The sequence below is a fragment of the Equus quagga genome, chromosome 11 (assembly GCF_021613505.1).
Source record: "Equus quagga isolate Etosha38 chromosome 11, UCLA_HA_Equagga_1.0, whole genome shotgun sequence".
Classification (NCBI taxonomy): Eukaryota; Metazoa; Chordata; class Mammalia; order Perissodactyla; family Equidae; genus Equus; species Equus quagga.
The window spans coordinates 90,521,459-90,543,461 of NC_060277.1; the positions used below are offsets into that span (position 1 = coordinate 90,521,459).

At 49.3% G+C, this 22,003-nt stretch overlaps 1 protein-coding gene across 5 annotated transcripts; it reads right to left on the reverse strand.

The window, feature by feature from the left end:
• Window positions 1–1,046: 1,046 nt before the first annotated feature.
• Window positions 1,047–21,863, reverse strand: RSAD1 (radical S-adenosyl methionine domain containing 1). Of its 5 annotated transcripts, none has more exons than XM_046675242.1 (10): window positions 20,059–21,448; window positions 19,537–19,670; window positions 19,214–19,418; window positions 16,729–17,094; window positions 16,474–16,537; window positions 15,901–16,048; window positions 15,630–15,684; window positions 14,828–14,931; window positions 14,493–14,642; window positions 1,047–1,312 (listed from the first exon to the last, which is right to left on the reverse strand). In XM_046675242.1, the coding sequence occupies exons 1-9, from the start codon at window positions 20,413–20,415 to the stop codon at window positions 14,525–14,527; spliced, it is 1,551 nt and encodes a 516-aa protein (XP_046531198.1). In that variant the 5' UTR covers window positions 20,416–21,448; the 3' UTR covers window positions 1,047–1,312; window positions 14,493–14,524. The 5 variants fall into 5 exon arrangements, 4 of the variants coding, with proteins under 4 accessions (XP_046531198.1, XP_046531197.1, XP_046531196.1 ...); XM_046675241.1 differs by lacking the exon at window positions 1,047–1,312 and adding an exon at window positions 1,351–1,375; XM_046675240.1 differs by lacking the exon at window positions 1,047–1,312 and adding an exon at window positions 1,408–2,807 and having other exon boundaries at window positions 20,059–21,447.
• Between the last annotated feature and the right edge of the window lie 140 nt (window positions 21,864–22,003).

A 22,003-nucleotide genomic window follows, 5' to 3' on the forward strand; every position in this document is an offset into this window, starting at 1 on the left:
CCAAAGAAACCCTTACCTGTTAAGCAGTCACATCCCCTTTCCCCCTTGCCCCCAGCCCCTGGCAAACACTAATCTACTTTCTGACTTTATTGATTTGCCTATTCTGGATATTTCCTATAAATGGAATCATATCACATCTGGCCTTTTGTATCTGCTTTCCTTCAGTTAGCCTAACATTTTGAAGGTTCACCCATGTTGTAGTGTGTATCAGAACTTCAGTCCTTTTTATGGCTGAATAATCTTCCATTGTATGGGTATACCACATTTTGTTTATCCTTTCATCTGCGCCTTTGATTTTGCACATGATTTTGCATTCGATTCCAGGGACTTTCTGAAGTTCATTCGTGTGCCCTGGGTTGGGGTGGGCTGAGGTCAGTGTGTCTTAAACACAGAGTTGAGTCATCTCAGAGTGTTTCCAAGTCTGTGTGTTCAGCAGGCAGTGAGCAGTCACACCTTGGTAATGGCAGAATGAGTATTAGGGGAGCCTTCTTAGAGGAGGAGGCATCTGGGGTGGGACACTAGATATGAGTTCAATAGGCAGGTTGGGCGGCAGGCACTCCATATGGGGACACAGTAGGACCAAGGCCCAGAGGTGATAAGGCACAAGTTTAGGGAACTGCATCATTGGCCACCACAGCGCTGGCAGTTTCCTCCCAGCTCAGCAACTCTGACCAACCTCCTCGAGCCCAGGGAGGAGGAGGCGGCTGGGTTGACAGAGGGCACGACATCAAATATTGCTTCATGTCTCTGTTTATTTCCACCCAGCCAGGGGCTGGGTATGTTGTCAGCTGCTCTTCGCAGAGGCTAAACAGCCTCCCTCAATAGAAAGTGTGTTTCCTCCACAAGCTGCGTCATCTCTTTCCAGGACAGCCACCCTCCCAAAGCCTGAGGCTGGTGCAGTCTGTTCTCAAGCCCCTCACATCTAGCCCACCCCCTTCCTCTCTGGTTCCCCCCTCCCAGCTCATCCCACCACTTCTGTCTCACCTCCACGCACACACCTGGCTCCCTCCCCTATTGTCTGCATTGCCCCCTCCTACATCTGGCCATCCCCACACATACCTGGCTCACTCTCCACATCTGGCTCATTCCCCTCAAATCCAGCTGTCCCTCCCCCCCCTTAAACGAAGCATCCACCTCTACCCTTCTTACTAGAACCTAGCTCAGCCAACACGCAGCAGGAGTCTCACATTCTCCTTGGCCCTGAAGTCAGGCCACAGCTGGATGCTCTTCCCAGAATAGACGGACCTCAGCCTCAGGGATGATTCACAGACTCTGGGCAGCACCCTCAGGTTCAAACTGCTCTTCTTCTCTTCTGGAGAAGGACACACGGGAGGTTTTTCAGAGGCCACATCCAGTAGGGTTAGGGGCAGAGGCGCTTCGGAGCAAAACATGGGTTTGTGTCTCAGTGTGGCCCCTTCCTAGGCCATCTCCCTCCTCTTGAGAGTGGGGACAGGGCCAGTCTTGTCCTGATTTGCTACCCTCAGAATCCTTACCCCACATTTCTGGATGGTCTGTCTATCTGTCTGCCCCCACTAAAGTGTAAGTTCCAGGGGAGCAAGGGCATTGCCTGTCAGATTCACAGCTGGGTCCTAGTTCCTGGAATAATGTCTGGCACACGTGGGCCATCAGTAATGGATAGGGGTGGGGGAAGCCTGAAGAAGCACCAGTGGGTTCACGGGGCTGCCTTCCAGTATCTGTGGGGCAGGGAGAGAGCCCGGCTCCTCCTGTGCAGCAGTGCTTAAAGGCAAAACCATCAACTGCAGCGACACATTCCTGTGAGATTTGCTATATGACTTTTCTAAGAATCAGAGCTCCCTCCTGGTGCAGGAGTTCCCGCACAGGTCCTGGGACCATCTGCCTGGGCTGCTGTGGAGGACGTACCAAGATGGATGGACATTGAATTCTGGGGCTCTGTGCCAAGGTTCTCCACCAAAAGGAAGGCTCTCTGTCTGCATCTCCATCTCTCCTTCTCTCCCTCCCTCCCTCCTTGTCCTGGTCAGAAGGCTGTTTGCTGAGGTCAGAATTAGGCCCGAGGGAACTGGCCCACCTTGGGGGCTTCTTGCTCTAGATTGTGTGAGTGGCGGGGGAACCTGAGGAATTGCCCCACTCCACCAGTGACAACCCTGTTCCAGTGGCACATGGCCAGGAACTAAGGGGTGGGCTGTGTGTGTGTGTGGTGGGAGCAGGGGCAAGGGGTGCTGAATGAAAAGCCCCGGGCCCAAGTCTCTCTAGCTGTGTGACCAGACACTATGCTCCCTTCTGAGTCTCATCTACTTCCCTTACAGAATGGGCTCAATACCGCATAATCGACTTCCCAGGATCAATGTGAGGAGCAAAAAAAAGTGAGTACTCTGAAAACTGAACAGAGAAAGGGATTATAGTTGACGCTCAGAACACTCAAATCCACTAGATAATTTCTCTCTTAGACAGTGTGGCAGGCAGAATAATGGCTCCCCAAAGACGTCCACATCATCATCGCCAGAAGCTGTGAATTTGTTACTTTACAAGGCAACAAGAACTTTGCAGATGTGATTAAGGATGTTGCGAAGGGGAGATTATCCTGAATTCTCCAGATGAACCCACTGTAATCACTGGCTCCTTATAAGAGGGAGGCAGGAGGGTCAGAGTCAGAGCAGGAGATGTGATGATGGAAGCAGAGGTCAGAGTGATGTGGCCATGAGTCAAGAAATGCCGCAACTTTTAGAAGCTGGAAAAGGCAAGGAATGGCTTCTTTCCTGGAGCCCCCGGGGGAACACAGCTCTGCTGACACCTTGATTTTAGCCATTTCAGACTTCTGACCTCCAGAACTGCAAGGTAATAAATGTGGGTAAGCCACTAAGTTTTTTTTTTTTTTTTTTTTGAGGTATTATTAATTAATTATTGATGTTCTTTATATCTCATTTAGGCTTTATAGATTTTGTCTTTCTGGTCATGACAATAATATACTCTTTTCTCCCCCAATTTGGCCAATTTTACAGCATCCCTTTTTTTTTTTTCTTTTTTTTTTTTTATTAATGTTATGATAGATTACAACCTTGTGAGATTTCAGTTGTACATTTTTGTTAGTCATGTTGTGGGTACACCACTTCCCCCTCCGTACCCTCCCCCCACCCCCCCTTTTCCCTGGTAACCACCGATCAGATCTCCTTCTCAATATACTAATTTCCACCTATGAGTGGAGTCATATAGAGTTCGTCTTTCTCTGACTGACTTATTTCGCTTAACATAATGCCCTCGAGGTCCATCCACGTTGTTGTGAATGGGCCAATTTCGTCTTTTTTTTGGCTGAGTAGTATTCCATTGTGTATATATACCACATCTTCTTTATCCAATCATCAGTTTCTGGGCATGTAGGCTGGTTCCACGTCTTGGCTATTGTAAATAATGCTGCAATGAACATAGGGGTGCAACGGACTCTTGAGATATCTGATATCAGGTTCTTAGGATAGATACCCAGTAATGGGATGGCTGGGTCATAGGGTAAGCCACTAAGTTTGCAGTAATTTGTTATGGCAGCAATAGGAAATTAATATAAACAGAGTTATATGAACACTGTTTCAAATCTGATTCTCCAGCTCTCTTTTTCAATATTCCTTTTCAGTTAATGAAAGCTTCTATGGTTACCAAGTTAGCTTCTGACTCCCATGCTATCCGTAGACAGATCGCTGCTTATCTGTCTTGAGTTCCATTTTAGCAGAGGGTGCCAAACTTGACACACCCGAGTTCCAATCTCAGCTCAATAATTTTCTTTTTCTTTCTTTTTTTTTTTTTTGAGGAAGATTAGCCCTGAGCTAACATCTGCCACCAATCCTCCTCTTTTTGCTGAGGAAGACTGGCCCTGAGTTAACATCCGTGCTCATCTTCCTCTACTTTATAATTTTTATTTTTTTATTTTATTTTTTTGAGGAAGATTAGCCCTGAGCTAACTACTGCTAATCCTCCTCTTTTTGCTGAGGAAGACTGGCCCTGAGCTAACATCCACGCCCATCTTCCTCTAGTTTATATGCGGGACACCTACCAAAGCATGGCTTTTGCCAAGCAGTGCCATGTCCACACCTGGGATCCGAACCAGCGAACCCCGGGCCGTCGAAGCGGAACGTGTGCACTTAACCGCTGCACCACTGGGCAAACCCCTTAGCTCAATAATTTTCTAACTGGGTGACCTTGGGCTAGGTCACTCAACCTCTCTGAGTGAGCCTCTTCTTTGGCAAAAATAGGGAGCTATGAGAATTAAATATGATTCCACTCAAGAACTCTTTTCCTTTTATAGAAATTAAGGGTCATGTCTAGGGTTGCCAGATAAAACCCCAAATGCCCAGTTAAACTTGAATTTCAGATAAAAGAAGGTGTTTTTTTTCAGTATTAGTACATCCTGTGCAATATTTGGGACATACACTAAATACTTATTCATTATTTGATTTGAAATTTCAAGGTAACTAGGTGTCTATATTTTGATTTGCCAATCTGGCAACCTGGGTCTTGTCCTGGGTCATGTAGTTTGTAAGCAGCAGAGCTACGCCCCAATCTCAGACCTTTCAACCGCAAGGTCAACGAGCATCCTGCTCTCACAGGCCTGACCTTGAGTGGACTAGCTGAGCCACAAGGCAGCCCTGCACTTAAAACTCAATTGAGGCGTCAGAAACAAATGCAATTTGAGCCTTGGAAACCCATTTCATTTCTTAAAAATCTCTAAAGTAAGCATGAAAATAAGATTTAAAAACAACACACACATAAATGCTTATGTATAATATATGTATACACATGCATGGGTATAAAGTATGTAAAATCAAAACTGAATATGAAAATAAATGAAAAAAGAAACTACATGCAAATAAATGCTTTAACTTCTGTTAAATATGTGAATTCAATCTCTAAAGGCGATATGCCTTTTAGGGGTTTTTTTCCTTCCTCCTGATCCAGATCAACACACAAGTCCAGTGGAGTTTAAACTAAATGGCAACTACCCTGACCGTGTCCTTATCGTGGGCCGGGAGGCCTTCTAAGCATGTATGTGTACTGACTTCTTTTTTTTTTTGTTTGAGATATAATTTGCATAACAAAATTTTCTATAACATAAAATTCACTATTTATGGTATACAATTCAGTGTTTTTTTACTGTATTCATAGGTTGTACAACCATCACCACTACCTAGTTCCAGAACATTTCCATCACCCCAAAATAAACCTTGTATGCATTAGCGGTCAACCCCAATTCCCCTCTTCCCCCAGTGCCTGGCAAACCCTAAGCTACCGTCTGTGTCCACAGATTTGCCTCTTCTGGACATTTCATACATGTGATTGTACAATATGTGGCCTTTCGTGTCTGGTTTCTTTCACTTAGCAAAATGCTTTCAAGGTTCATCCATGTAACATGCATCAGTAAGTATTTCTTTTTATTGCCAAATAATGTTTCCTTGTATAAATATACCATATTTTCTTTATCCATTCATCAGTTGATGAGCATTTGGGCTGTTTCCACTTTGTGGCTCTTGTGAATAGTGCTGCTGTGAACATGTGTGTGCAAGTTTTGGTGTGAACATACGTTTTCAGTTTTCTTAGGTATGTACCTAGGAGTGGAATTGCTGGGTCATACGGCATCTCTGTGTTTAACTTTCTGAGGAACTGCCAGACTGCTTTCCAGAGCAGCTGCACCATCTTACATTCCCACCAGCAGTGTACGACGGTTCCAATTTCTCCATGTTCTTGTCAACACTTATTTTCCTTTTTAAAAAAAAAAATTGTAACTATCTTGGTGGGTGTGAAGTGGTATCTCACTGTGGTTTTAATTTGCATTTCCTTACTGGCTAATGACGTTGAGCAGCTTTTCATGTGCTTATCGGCCATGTGTATATCTTCTCTGGAGAAATGCTTTGCCCATCTTTTAATTGGGTTGTTTGTCTTTTTGTTGTCAAGTTGTAGGAGTCCTTTATATATTCTGGATATGAAACCCTTATCAGATATGTGATTTGCAAATAGTTTCTCCCATTCTGTGGGTTTTCCTTTCCCTTTCTTGATAGTGTCCTTGACACATAGAAGTTTTTAATTTTGATGAAATCCAATTTATATTTTTTGCTTTGGTTGTTTTAGCTGGGTGTGCTAACTTCTTGAACGTTTACAACAACACATGAGGTAGAGAATAGTATTAGCATCCTCGTTTTACAGATGAGGAAACTGAGGCATAGAAAGGCTAAGCACCTTGCTACCCGAGATGAAGCGGCTGACGGGGCAGCCAAGCTGGGGTCTGAACACAAGCACGGGCGCTCCAGGGCCCCATGGAGGAACTGTTCACAGCTCCTGTGCTCAATGTGGTGTGCATGCGTAGGATCCTTAAATTGTGCTGGCCCTTCAGGCCTCGTTCAAGATTAGAATTGCCTACCGGACAGTTCTCACAGCTCATTTTGTATTGTTCATGAATGGATCTGAGGGGTCAGTGCCGGGTGGGAGGAGTGGGGTTTCCACAGCGACTTCCTCAACGAAGCAGCCTCCCTGAGCTGAGGCCCTGACACCTTGCCCCCTTGGGTGCCGCTGCCAAGGCCCAGAAAAGGGTTCTGGCCTCTTTCTGCCATCTTAATTACAATAAGAAAGGTCAGCAAAGCAAGTGAGGCCTGTGTAAACTGGTCGGGTTCAAGGGCAGGGGGAAGCCCCAGGCTGAATCAGCGATCCCAGGGATGGAGGCAAGGAAGCCCAGGGGAAGGGTGAGGAGTGCCAGGCACCAGAAGAGACTGGATCCAGAGGTGGGGCGAAGGAAGTGCTGGGAGTGTCTCCCAGGTGTCCGGGGTCTGGCCCTGCCTGCAGAGGTCAGCCACTTGAGGAATGGAACCATTCCTGTCTGACCTGCGGGAGGAAAGCAAGGAGCACTGGTATGGGGAGTCTCTAGTGAGGCGCCCTTCCTTCCACTGTGGGGGCCAATGCCTGGAGGCTGTCAGTCTGCTGTGTGGCACACACCCTCCTAGCTACCTGGGAGGCAGCAAGGTCCACACTGGGCCAAGGGGAAAATTTTCCAGAAGCCCAGGGCTACCTACTGACAAGTTTCAGCATCACAGAGAAATGACAGGTCTGTCTTGTCAGGCACCAGGAATTCCTGTTTGGGACCTGCCTTCCTTGAGGCCAGCATGCCCAGGGCACTGTAAATCACAGTGAAACGACTAGTAATAACTGCCACATTTGTCAAAGGCGCATTCTGTGCCAGGAACTGCACTGGCTTCCATTCCTCCACCCATCCATCATCGCCAACCTTATACTAACCTTGAGGCAGGCACGGTCCCTGCTTTCAGAGCTGAGGAAATGGAGACTCACTGAGTGAGTGGCTTAACTAAGGTCCTAGTAAGTGATGCTGGCCCCCTCCCAGGGGCATTGCTGGGTGGCCCCCCAGGCCACACCCCACGAGCCTGACCATTACCTCACCCCACCCTCACCCCTGACTCAGCAGGAAGAACGGGCAGCTGCTCAAGCTGGATGTGAAATGGGGGCCGTGACCCCAGAGGATGAGGCAGGGCCAACTGGCTTCAGCGGACACAACTCGGCCAAGTGGCCAAGGGCTGCTGCCCTCCTCTCACTCACTACCCAGGGAGCCTAGCACAGGAAGCAATCTCAGACATTGGCTGGTCCAGAGGTTCTGAAACACGTCTGAGCATCAGGCTTACTGGAGCGCATTTAAAAATACAGATTCTTGGATACAGAGATTTGGATTCTGTAGATCTGAGGGGGGCCCAGGAATGTGCATTTTATGGAACCTCCAGTGTTTCTGATGCAGAGCCAGGTTTGAGAACCTGAGGCTGGTCCACCCTCTTCACTAAACAGTCAAGAAAAGGAGATCTCAGCTGAGGGGAGTGTCCTGCCTACGGTCCTACAGGTGGCCGAGTGGAGATTTGGACCCAGGCAGGCACAGCAGCCCACCTATTAGACTGTGTCTCCTGGGAGGAGGGAACCAACTTGAAAGGTGATCATATCTCTGGAGCCTGGAACTGAGACAAAAAGTTGCAAGGCAGAAGATGCACTCGATATATAAATATTTGAAATTTCTAGAAAACTCACTTCTAAAAAAGTAAAAATCTACAAAAGATAAAAATAGCATATTGGAAACAATACTTGGAGCAAATAAGACAGAGTCAATATACTCATAACATCTATCTATCCATCCGTCGATCTGTCTATCTAGACAGTTCATTCAACTCGATCAGGAAACCATCAAGGCTTTAGTTGGGTAAATAAGTAAACAGCATACATGTGCACACAACATCACAGTTAGTAAACAAATATTTTTAATCTGCTTGGTAATCTTTAAAATGTAAATTAAAACAAGGTACTGTTTACATATTAGACTCTTCCTAAACTCTATTTTTATATATGTACATATATATGTAAACCTATAGAAAAGGATTGGGAAGGACACACATGGTGGCAGAACTGTCTGATTGCCTCTTAATATCTATTCACTCCTTTTTTTTTAATTAACGAAGCCTATCTATCATGGGGGGTGATGGGGAAGTAGGCACATGATCAGTTTGAAAACTACACTTCCCAGTGTCCCTTGTGGATCAGGGTGGCCACTTGGAAGTAAGCTGATGTCATGGGGCATGGGGATTTTCAGGGAAGCTCTTTATTTTATTTTATTTTTTTGTGTATGAGGAAAATTGGCCCTGAGTTAACATCTGTCGCCAATCTTCCTCTTTTTGCTTGAGGAAGACTGTTGCTGGGCTAACATCTGTGCCAATCTTCCTCCACTTTATGTGGGATGCTGCCACAGCATGGCTTGATGAGCAGTGCTAGGTCCGCGCCCAGGATCTGAACCTGTGAACTCTGGGCCACTGAGTTTGGAACCGGTGAACCCTGGGCCACCGAAGCAGTGTGCGAATTAACCATTATGCAACCGGGCCGGCCCCAGGGAAGCTCTTCAGAGGGGCTGATCCAGCTGGAAAAAAACACTCTGTTGCCCCTCTAGCCTTTCTCCTTCTTATTGCCTGGAATGCAGACATGATGGCTGGAGCTCCAGGGACCATATTAGACCATGTGGAGACCTTAGGGATGGAAGTTACCAACTGAGGATACAGAGCATAAAGTCAGAAGCCTGGGTTCTTCATGACCAATGACCATGGGTCCACCATGCTAGCGCTGAAATGCTTTGTCCAGACTTCTTTTATGTGGGAGAAAAATAAATGAATTTATTTGTTTAAGCTTATATTTCTTTGAATTTCTGTCCTATGCAGCTTAACCTAAACTGATACACACATCCAGCTTCTATGGAAGTGTGACGAGGACTTTCTTACTTTACTTTCTATGCCATGGTATTGCTTGCATTTATTATTATTACTTTTTACAATACAAATGTATTCACATATTACTAGTACAACCATCTGTTTTGGAGCCCCAGAGAACTCAATTTGAGTGGCAGCCCCACTTCCTAGCTATGTGACCTTGGCCAGTCAATTAATTTCTCTGAGCCTGTTTCCTCATCTGCAAAATGGGCATCATAATAATAGAACTTATCTCATTGGGTTGTTGTGGATCTTAAATGAGCTAAAGCAGATAACATTCTTGGCACCATGCTTGGCTTACAGCTGTTACTGCACTACATTATGCTACCACGTAGGCACTGGGGGTGGCAGAACCAATTAGGAAAACCTGGGACATGTTGAGTAGAAGAACAGGTGGCAAAACTGGCATATGAGTAGGATCCCTTTTGTGAAAAATTATTTTTAGTTCTCTATCTATATGTGTATATATACATCATGAGATGTCTGGAGGGATGGTTGTCCAAATGTTAGTAATGGTAATTTCTGGGTAGTAGAATTTTTGCTTTCTTCTCTATGGTTGAAAAAGAGCATTAGTATTTTTTAAGCAGGAAAATAAAAAAAGAAAAACCCCTTGGAAAACAATATAACAATTCACACCAAGAATCATGAAAGCCTTCATACCCTTTGACCCACCTATCTCACTTTTGAGAACTACCCTGAGGAAATCATTTAAATGAAGAAAGAAGCTATATCCATAAAAACATGCACTGCAGGATTATTTATAATAGAGGAAAACGGGGAACCACTTAAGTGACTTACATTAGGGCCGTAATTATTAAATTATTCACTCATTGGAACATTATGCAATAATAACAATGAGGAAGATGATGACCAGGGAGCAACGCGGAAAATTGCTGATGACAGAACAAGAAGGAAAAGGGGCAGAATGCAAAATGAGATCTGCGCCAGGAGCACAGCTGGGCAAAAATCTTGTGTGCATTTGGACGAGGGCTGCAAGGGAACATAGGCAAATAAAAACAGTTTAATTTGTCGGAGCCACTGATGGTGGGTGACTTTTTTTTTGGATTTAGAATTCTAATGTTTCCATAATGTTGTTTGTGTAATAAAAAAAAAAAGGGGGGGCTTTAAAACTCCCCTCAGGGAAAAGAAGGGAAGCAGGGAGAGGGAGATAGAGAGGAGGTCTGGGATTCTCCCAGAAGGGGGTTTGGACAAGAGGAATTCGGAGGCAATCTGAAACACACAGGTCTTTGCTGGGGTGGCCCCAGAGGTGCATCCCCTTTGCTCTCTGACTTGAGAGTGATCAGATGGGCCAAAATAGTTGCCGAAGTTAGGGAAGCAGGATGTTAGCTGATGATAAAGCCAGGGTTAAGAGTGTTCTTCGGACTGGAATCATCTGGAAAAACTGATCACACTTGCTATTGATGAGATCACAGAGAAATGAGCACCAGCGGGTTGGCTGGAGTGTGAACAGCGCAGGCTTCCCGGAGGGCAGTTTGGCATTGCGTATGCAAAGGCTGTGTGTATCCTTGGTCAGCAATCCCATTTCTTGGGATTTATCCCAAGCCTAAGGAAATGATCAGCCAGTGCATACAAATATTTACATAAAATGTTCACCACAGAGTTTATAAAAATAAAAAGTTACACCCTCAGTTTCACCAAAACGGAATTGGTAAACTAAATCTTGGCACAACCACACAGTGGTATACTATGAAGCTTCGCTAAGAGAAAAAAGTAGATATAAATCTGACATGAAAAGATGCCCACTTCATATGAAGTAGAACAAGAAGCTTCCAAAGCAAGGTGCACACTATCCTGTTTTTGTAAGATTACGTATCTAAATATGCATATAAGAATCTCTACTAAGATAAACACCAGAATTCTAACTGGGTCGTCTCTGAATGGTGGGATTACAAACTGTATCAGCCAGTTTAGTCCGAATTATGTTGCAGTAACAAACAACCCAAAAATCCCCAGGTTCACAACAGCAAATGTTCATTTCTCGCTCCTGCTCACATCTGTTGTGATGGGTCACCCCTCTTCCCAACACCTTCTCCTCTCTAGGACCCAGGCTGATGAAACGGTCTGCGTCTGAACACTGCAGGTCTCTGTGGCCCAGGGAGGAGATGGTGGACCACCCACTGGCTCTTACAATCCGTGCTGGGCAAGTCTCATGGCCCTTCCCAGGTTCCACAGGGCAGGGAATATAATCCCCCACAGGCCCTAGGGAAAGGCCACTCAAGGAGGGGCAGGAACATTTTGAACAATAATACAATTTACCACACAAGTTATTTCATCCTTGTCTTAGTCTGTTCAGGCTGCTATAATGAAAATATCATAGACTGGGTGGCTTAAACTACAAATATTTATTTCTCACAGTTTTGGAGGCTGGGAGGTCTAAGATCAAGGTGCCAGCAGATCTCGTGTCTGATGAGAGCCAGCCTCGCAGTTCATAGATGTCTGTCTTCTATCTGTGTCCTCACGTGGTAGAAGGGGCGAGGGAGTTCTGTGAAGTCTCTTTTATAGGGGCACTAATCCCATTTACGAGGGGTCCCTCCTCACGACCCAGTCACGTCCCAAAGCTCCACCTCCAAATACCATCCCCCTGGGGATGAGATTTCCACATATGAATTCTGGGGGACACACAAACATTAGGTCTATAGCAATCCTATTACTTAAAGTCCTTTTCTTTGCCAAAAGCAGGTCTGTCCCAGGAAGTGGATGGTCTCATGGAGATGGGACACGTGGGTTCTCTCTGTTAGAGCATCTTCAGGATGGAAAATACAGGCACCAAGTCCAAGCTACCCAGCAGGGCAGAAGGGCCAGAAAGAGGTCAGGATTTTGCCTAATTTAAGAGACAGGTCAATCAACCAGGACTCAAGGTAAGTATAAAACAACGATGTAACAGAAAGTTCTGGATGTCCGGCAGTGTTCTGCCAGGTCTGCTACTTACTACTTATAGGACTTGAGTCAAGGTAGAGCGCCCTTTGAATGTCCCCATGTGTAAAACAGAGATTAAAACAGCTTCCCTACCCACTTTACACTACTTGGGGGGAGGGGAGGGGAGGGGAGGGGTGGGGTAGGGGAGGGTGGGGTGGGGTTGGGGAGGCTCAGTCACAGGGCTTTAAAACTGTTAGTGCTCCTGCACGCGGAAGGTTTGGTCCTTCAAGCTGTAACCACACTCAACATATCACATTTCCCCAACTCCTCTCATCACCAAAGGAGCTTGCTCCACCCTTGCACTTGGGTTTGTGTGCTTTTCGGTAGGGCAGGTAGAAAGAGGACACCAACGCCTCAATACAGAGAAGGAGAGCCCCTTTGATGGATGAGCCAGAGAAGGCCCGGGATGCAGAGGAAAGGACCCCACTCCACTCTGTCATGTTTGGAAGTAGCTGTGTCCCGCTCATTCCTCCTGACCCCGGCCTCTCAGGATGAAGGCAGGAGACCACAGGTCTTTCCAAACCGGCCTGATCATCAGAGCAGTTCAGGAAGCATTTAAAAACTAGATTCCTGGGCTCTGCCTCCTGGAGGTGATTGACGTAGTGAGGGTGGCACCAGGCTGAGCCAGAGAAGGTGATCCATGCCACCCCGACCTGGCCCTGGCTCCCGTCCAGCCCCTCTGCACAGGCCTCGTGAGATGCCCCAGGAGGGAGGGCCCGGGCAGCTTGAGTGGCACGAGCCCTGGCAGCCAGGAGAAACCTGAGTGGGCCCAGGTTATCTGATGGCGCGCCTGCTCCGGCCCGTGCTCACTTCTTGAATGTCAAGATCAGGGGAAGGCTTGGGAAGATGCTCCCCAGGCGGCACAGGTCACCCTGCGAGCTGTCTTGGGGCCAGAGGAGGTAGTAAGAGAAACATATTCCCCCATTCCTGCTCCCAGCTTCCTTGGCCTGCCTGCACACCTTTCCTGATAACCCTGGACTTTATCTCTTGACACATCTATCAACATAGTGGTGAGTTCCTCAAGGGCTGGGGCAGGTCTTATTCCTCTCTGCATGCCCGGTGCAGTGCCTGGCACACCATTAGTGTTTGCTGAATATTTCATGAATAAAGGAGAAGTAGTAACACTTACTACATTACCACAGGGTCAAAGAAGGACTGATATTCACACCCACTAGGCATGAGGGGAATCCACGTGCTCACTTCTGGGGTGGGGGGAACCCCATCCTTAGTCACCCAGCTGGAGGCTGAGCTTAGCATGCCCTGATCTGCAGAGGTACTAAGTTACTTTTGGCATCAGGACACCCTTTGAAATGATAAGTTATGGAGCCTCTTCATAGGAAAATGCCTTTCTCTCTCTCTCACATACACACACGTCCTGCATACAATTTCCCTTCAAAAAAAAGGGAGAGCTCTTTTTTTATGGATGAGTGCCAGTAAATATAATGCCAGTAGATGGAATGCTAGGGTCAGAAATGAACATTTTGCAACCCCCAATCTAACCACTGATTTTGGCAAAGATCATTGATGGATGCTAAAATCACTGAGCAATGGTTGTCAGGGAATAGGAAGGAATCTCAGCCCTAGACAAAGCCTCTGGCCCCCAAATCAGGACTCCACACTCCATGGAGGAGCCCGGACCAAGGAGAGGACCACAGTCAAGACAGGCTCCAGATGGGCTTAAGAGACTACTTAAATAAAACCAGGTGACCATTTCTGCAGGTAAAAGGCCAGGGGAGAATCTGGGCTCTGGGTCTCTCCTGGATTCCTCTCCCCTCCCCTTTCGCTGCTTGGCTCCCCACACCTTCACTCTCTCAAGGGAAAGGCTGCAGTGGGGAGTGGTTGGGGGAGGCGACTCAGGAGGGTCTGTGGGGCTCCTGACACCCCAAACGTATCCTGCTTGCCAAAAGAGAAGGGGCAAGGCTTGCTCTGATCTCCCCACTGTTCTCCGAGTCCACCAGGCCGCCATGCTGGATATACACATGGGTCCACCAGCATACCCAGTCTCTTCTATGTCATGTCATGTATTGCAGGGGTTGGAAACCTGAGAACTCTATTTCTCAGAATCTCTTGCCAGCTAGGATTTGCTTTAGAGTCCACTAATGACAGGCACTCATAGAAACCATCACTCCTTCCTTGGCAGTGGTGGGTGAACTTGATGCTAGTTCCCAGACCAAAAATGTCCTCCCATCTACATTGCTGTAGCCATTCCCCTAGGGATGCCAGGGCTGGGCAATGACCAGAGCTGAGACAGCGCCTGCCAGTGGAGATGTCTGCAGTGTCGGCCCCCTCCCCAAAGCCTACCTGGTGTTGTCCCGGGATACAGGAACATTGGGTCATCCTCCAGGCACAGGGGAGGAGGTGCTCTGCAGCCAGGACTCTTGGAGTCGAGGAAGAAGGGTCAGCAACAGAGAGTCCAGCACAGCCAGACCCTCCCAGGAACACCGAAGGCCCCTGGAAAACCAAGAGACCCGGATGTGACTGCCTCATCTTACCAATTTTAATCCTCACCCACCACCAGTGCCAAGGCCCTGGCACCCGCAGGCCCCTCCTTGTCAGTCTTTCTCTCTTCTCCTGGGTCTGTGGATCTGCAGTCAGGGCTCCCTGGGACTCCTAACAACCCACACCCTTCAACACACCTGTGATCCAGCAGCAAGAGGCCCTGCTCCAGCAGCACCTTCACCTCCGTGCTTGCTCCAAACACGTCCCAAAGGGTCAGCTGGGGCTCAAACTGCTGCCAGTGCTGGGGAAACCGGAAGGGTCAGAGGTGCAGAGACTACAGGGTGGGCAGCTGGTGGGGCTACTCTGGGCCACCTGTCTGGGGGTGTGGTAAGGGGCGAGGGAGGGTCCAGTCCAGGGATCTCAGCAACTGACTCAGGCACACCAGGACCAGGCCAACAGGTTGAAACCCAGCTCCCAGCCAAGCCAGGTCTCCCTGCTCCTCCCTTCTCTCTCTGCTGGCCAGGGTATGGCCAGCCCCAGCCAGGGCTTTATGGCCCTGACTTCACCCAGAGCAGCTCAGAGTTTGAGCGATTATTATCTGTTGTACTTCCTATCTGAGCTTTCAGCGCTGCTTAACAACATTTGAAAACCCTTATCTAGTCTATTCCCCCACATAGCTGAGAAAACTGATGTTCAGAGAGGTGAAAGGACATGTGCCCAAGGTTGCAGCAGAATGGGGACGAGAGCCCGGGTTTCTGTAGCCCTAGTCTAGGGTTCTCACCATTGCACCACACTGCCCATTGGTTCTGCCCATCAGGCCTCGGCTGGACTAAAGCCCAACCATCCAGCTGCTGGCACCAGAGGAGTGGGAGGGGTGTGTTTGTGTGTGTGTGTGTGTGTGTGTGTGTGTGTGTGTATAGAAGAGAGAGTGAGAGGCAGAGAGAGTGATTCTGCAAGGTTTAGGAGGAAGCGGTGTGCCAGAGCCCCATAACCCCTTACTTGGTGAGTGATCCCCACGTCTGTGCGTAGCCCCATGGCCAAAACTTCCTCCAGCCTGAAAGAAAAACCACCAAGCGGTCCTGGAGAGACCTGTGCCTCTCACATTCCTCAAACCCTATGCTGGAATGTGTATATGGGGGGCTTATGAAGATCATGCAGGATGGGGCAGGGTGGGGGCAGGACAAGGCAGGAAACAAGTGTGTCTACGTGGAGGTGGTTCTGGGGGTGCAGGGAACCCCTGGTGAAGAGCCCCGTGCCCTCAGATGCTCACAGCTCCAGCTCGCCCAGGGGGACACGCTTCCGGGTGCCATGACCAAACAGCATCACTTCCTTCATCCAGTTGTCAGGCTCCAAGGTCTGGATCCGAGCCTCCTGGATGTGGCCTCCGACCCCCTGGGGCATAAATCGCCCATGGGCCCCTGACAACATCAACCACCACCCTATTTTAATAGCAGCTAGCACCGTGTGCTTGCCAGATGTTAAATCAGTGGTTCTCAAAGTGTGGTCCCTGGACCAACAGCATCTAATATGCTAGAAATGTAAATTCTCGGGCCCTACCCCAGGCCTGTCCAATCAGAAATGTTGGAGGTGGGGCCCCACAAGGCAGGTTTTAACAAGCCCTCTGGGTAATTCTGATACACGCTGAAGATGGAGAACCACAATGCCAGGCACGACATCAAATGCCTCAAAACATATACCCAACAGCTCTACGGAGTAGGTGTTTTCTGCTCCACTTTATGTACAAGGAAACAGAGGCTTGGAGAGGTGAATAAGTGGCCCAAGATCACACAGCCATGACATTCTTCTCCTGAGTCATCCCTTTCATGGTTCACAGGGGACTCACCAGGCCCGACGCCAAGGTACTGCCCGCACTGCCAGTAAGTCCAATTGTGGGTGCTCAGCGCCCCCTGGGGGGAAGGAAGGGATAGCCAGTGCAGCGTGAGGAGGGTGACCCTGCTCCTGCTCAGGTAGGGGGCACCTGGTTAGAAGGTCCCACCATCTCAGGCCTCAAGAGCACCCTTCTCCCCAAAGGGCCATGATTCCCTGGTCACGCCTCAGCTCGCCCATTCCCCACCTCCAGCTCAGCCCTAAGACTTACATTCCGGGCAAAGTTGGAGACCTCGTACTGGCGGAAGCCAGCCTCCCGAAGGACTGCCCGTCCCTCCTGGTACATCTCAGCAGCCAGCTCGGGGTCAGGGGCAGGAAGGGCGCCCGGCTGCACCTGGGTGAAGAGTGCGGTGCCCCGCTCCAGGGACAGCTGGTAGAGGGAGATGTGGTCGTCACAGTGGCGAAGCAGTTCCTGCAGCTGCCCAAGCCACGGCCCCACCTGCTGCGCCGGCAGCCCCAGCATCAGGTCCACAGACACACGCCCGGGGAAGAGGTGCCGGGCCTCCGCCAGCGTCCGCAGAGCATCGTTGGCCGAGTGTGTCCGCCCCAGCAGCCGGAGCTCAGTGTCATCCAAGGACTGGGGAGAGAGGGTCGGCTGTAAGCACGCAGGCCAGCTTTGAGGGAGACAGAGACATACCGTGGGCTCAGATACAGGGGAAAATGCAGGACACGGCAGGGAGCTGGAAGGCGGATGGTCAAGCCAGTGCCAAGGGTACCACTCACTGAACGGTCACGACGTGCCAAGCATTTTTATGCAATATCTAATTTATCCCAAATAACCCTCCAACATTAACTCCATTTTACAGGTGAGAATACTGAGGTTCAGAGATGTTAAGTAACTTGCCCAAGGTCACACAATGGCAAAGTCAGACTAGAATTTAGGACTGTCTGACTCCAAAGCCAACAGTCTTTTTTAAGTTTAATTTTGAATTATTTCGAACGTATAGAAAAATGGAAAGAAAAGCTCAATAAACACCTTCATCTAGCTTTACCAACTAACACTCAGCCACATTGGCCTTCTCTCTAAGTATATACGTATATAATTATTTTGTTGAATCATCCGAGAGTAAGCTATAGATCAGCACTGTCCAAAAGAACTTTCTGCGATGATGGAAATGTTTTACATCTGCACTTTCCAATACTGTAGGCACTAACCACATACAGCTGTTTAAAGTTAATTAAATTTAAACCATCACATTCCAAGTGCTTACCGGCATGCGGTCGGTGACTACTGTACTGGTCAGTGCAGACATAGAGCATTTTAGTAGAATATGGTAGCCACTGGCCATGTGCTAGTGAGCACCTGCAATGTGGTTATTTAAATGTAATTAACTTGAATATTGTACCCCCTTACCCCTAAGTGCGTACTGTACCCTTAAGCAGATTTAAGTGCATATTTCCTCAAAAAATAAGGACACTCTCTTACATAATCACAATCCAGTTACAGAGTTCAGGAAACGTAACATTGATACAATGCCATTATCCAATACACAGTCATATTCAAATTGGACCAATTGTCCCAATGTCTACTGTAGTCAATTCCTCTTCCCACCCCAACCCAGGATCCAACCAGGGGTCACACACGGCATTCAGGTGTCATTATCTCTTTAGTCTCCTTTAGTCTAGATCTTCAGCCTTTCTTTGTCTTCCATGACAATGACATTTTTGAAGAGTACAGGCCAGTTGCTTTTAAAAACCTCTCTTAAAGAACCAGTTCTCGAGATCTGCGGGACATCTTTGTGCTGACAGTTAACAAGACCGTACCGGACACTCAAACATCTGAGAGGGTAGGTCGATCTCATGTTATCTGTTCTTACCACACACACACGGTCTCTTAATTTAGGTTTTCCTAATATTTCCTCACAATTAGATCCAAGATATTGGAGCCAGAATATCTCAGAAATGATGTGTCCCTTTCAGTATATCCCATCGGGACAAAGCCCTGACCCCACTCTATGGTGAGTGACACATGTACTAGAAGGGGAGGGAATACTGGATATGGAAAGACCAGGGGTCAGCCTGAGAGAATAATGTTTCTCCTACTTAAAAACCTTCAGAGGCTCCCCTGTCACCAGTAGACAAAACCCCAAACTCCCTAGCATGGTGCTGAAGGCTCTGGGCCCTACCTTGCAGCCTAGTCTCCAGCCTCTCTAGTCACAATGAATGACTCACAGCTCCCCCAAAACATGCAGGCTCTTCCATATCCCGTGTCTTTTCCTCCTATACCCTCTCCCCTGGTGAATTCCTCATCCTCATTCAAAGATCACCTCCTCCAGGAAGGTTTCCACGATTTCATCAGACTGAGATGCCCTTCGGGCTGCACTCTGAAGGCCTTTTGTAGAGATTCGCTTTGCCATGCTGCAGTGATCTGACCACCCGTTTGCCTCCTCCTTTTTCTCCAATCATGTCGCAAATTTTTTTTGAGCTTCCACAATGTGCTGGCCAGTATGGTGGGTGCTCGGAATGTCACAATGTACAGAAAGGCATGCATGATCCCTGCCTCAGAGAGCTTTGGTCCAGCCAGCAGGAGACAGTTACGAAGTCACAAAAGTGTCACTGTACACTTTTCAGTACCTATTGGGTCCTGGCATCCAGAAGGAGCTCAATCAACGTTTGCCCAATAAATGATGGGGAGCACAGGAGAGACAGCACAGAAGGCCTGGCTGCCCTGGGATGGGCTGGGTATCATGGGTTACCTGGAGGCCAATGGACAACCTGTTGACTCCTGCTGCCCCAAAGGCTGCCAGCCTGGAGCCTGGGGCCGAAGTCGGGTTGACCTCCAATGTGACTTCTGAGTCTGCAGGCAGGTGGGCTGCCTGGGCCACTGCCTCCAGCACAGCAGCCACAGTGTGGGGACTGGCCAGACTGGGGGTGCCCCCACCAAAGAACACAGAGTCCACCCTGGGGAAAGAGGATGGAGAAGATGAGACCCGGGGGAGCGCTCCGGGATGTCTGCACCTGCCCTGTCCACTCCCCCAGATAATTCCCAAGACCCGCCTACGGGGCCGCCAGTACCCACCGCCGCACCCCGCTGAGCTGCAGCAGCGTCTGAGCCTCGGTCACCAGACAGCTCCGCATAGCCGCCTCCTCCACGCCGCGGGGGATGTACTTGTTGAAGTTGCAGTAAGAGCAGCGCTTCTCACAGTACGGCCACTGGGGGCAGGGAGTGCATGAACAGGGCGAGAGGCGACCCAAGCGGCCCTGGCCACTTCCAGGGTTCAGTCGCACACATCCCCATCCCCATTCCGAGGTCCGTCAACAGTGGCTACCCCATCCAAGCCACACAGCTCCCCAAGGCAGGTCGGGCTGGGATTACCGCGCCCACTTCAATACGAGAAAACTGAGCTGCAGCAGGGAAATCACTTGGTCAAGGTCACCGAGCTGGTGAGCCCCAGAGACTTCAGGTCTCCGGACCAAAACATTTCCCAGTCAGGGCACTAGGTCCCATCCCAGACTTCCCTTGGGGGCGAGGAAAGCCGGCAGGTAGGCTCTGGACCCCGGGGGCCGCGCCCCGCGAGCCCCGCGTGCCCCTTCCACTCACGTGGACGTACAGCGCCGCGCGCTGGCTCCGGGGTGCACGGCTCGGGGATGCGCCCTCCGCGCGGCGGCGCCTCTGGGCCATCTTGGCCGCTGCCGCCCAGCCGCGGGCCCGGGCCCCGGGCAGCGCCATGGCGCCCACTGCGGCGGGGGGCGACCGGCGGCACGAGGCAGCGCCCGAGGCCGAGCCGCGCCCGGGGCGCCAGGCTGTGCACAGGCAGGCCGAGCGCGCCACCGGGGCGGAAGGAGGAGGGCTGCGTGACCGCGCGCCGCGTCCGTCGACGCGCCCGGAGGGCCCGGGCCTCGGGTCTGCGGCGCCACCTGCTGGGCACTGATGCGCTCGCCGCAGCCGTCTGTCCATCCTGTCCTCGGCGGCCTGGAGCAGCCCGCCTTTTGGCACCCTGTCCGGGGGCGAGTTCCCTGAGCCATCCAGAGACTCTTAGTTCGTTCTACCAGTTCCTTCACATTTTATGTGCCTGGCTCAGAGCTGGGCGCTGGGGACATCTAGATGCATAAGAGCAGGTCGCAGTGACAGTGCATAAGACAGGAGAGAGGCAAATAAACAAGAGACAACAGGCAGCAGGTATTAATTCAGCACCTCTGAATACCAGGCCAGTGTGCTCCGTGCTGCGAGGCAGTCTGTTACAGGGGCCATGGAGTCGGTGGGGGAGGAGAGGGCCCTTGGGCTGGGTGTTGAAGGAGCAGAAATCCCAGGGGGCATGGGGTTGGCCAGGAGAGTAGCTGTCATCTCCTGGGTCAGGCCAACCTGGATACCGGCTGGGAGGAGAGTCAGAGATGGTGTATGTGGGAGAGACAGGGTGCAGTGGAAGGAGTGGGAAAGCAGGCACCTGATGAACTGTCCTATGAAGTGGAAAGATCACGGGCTTTGGAGTCAGACACCTGGGTTCTAATTCCAGCTGTGTGGCCTTGGGCAAGACTGAACATCTCTGAGTCTCAGTTTCACCATTTGTGAAGTGGGGCTAATGCCTACTTGATAGGGTTGTTGGGAAGATTTCAAGAGAAAATGTATGTGAAAGTGTCTAGCACAGCACCCGGCACTGAGAGTATCCTAAACTTATGTTCATTTTCTAACAAGTAAAGAGGAGGCCACTGCTGCTGGGGGCAGACACAGCAGGGAGTAAGGACTGGAAACAGAAGCAAAGTTTCTGTTTCTGAGCTGGAAACCTAGGTGTCTTTTGGAACCCAGCTGTTTTCATTTCTTGGGTCAAGCTACAGCCTGCTTGATCTGGCCCTGCCCGTCAGGGAAGCCCCGGGTTCATCAATTTAAAAAAAAAGGAGGCCAGCCCTGTGGCACAGTGGTTAAGTTCACAAGTTCACACGTTCCGCTTCGGAGGCCCAGCGTTCACCGGTGGGGATCCCGGGTGTGGACCTACACACTGCTTGTCAAGCCATGCTGTGGCAGGCGTCCCACATATAAAGAAAGTAGAAGAAGATGGGCACAGATGTTAGCTCACAGCTAATCTTCCTCAAAAAAAAAGAGAAAAATCAAAATTGGGTCAGTTGGTGGGGAGCGACAGGGGAATAGGAAGATGTGGGATGACAGCTAAAGGGTAGGGAATTTTTTTTAAGGTGATGAAAATGTTTAAAATTGACTTTGGTGATGGTTGCACATATCTGTGAATATACTAAAAACCACAGAATCGTACACTTTAAATGGGTAAATTATATCTTAATAAAGCTGTTGTGTATATAAAAAAAGAATGCTTCTTGAGGGACTAATCTGACAACAATTTGAAAAAGAAACAAATATAGCCCCCAAAACATGGGGTTGGTATCTCAAAGGGATCGAATGAGGATTAAGTTAAGTAGGGAATACGTGCCAAAGCGTTTAATGCCGTCGTGGACAAGGAATAGGAAAAGTGCTAGTTTCCCTTCAGTCTCTTCCCTTCTCCATCCCATAGTAGCTGCCAAGAGAGCATGTCAGCAAG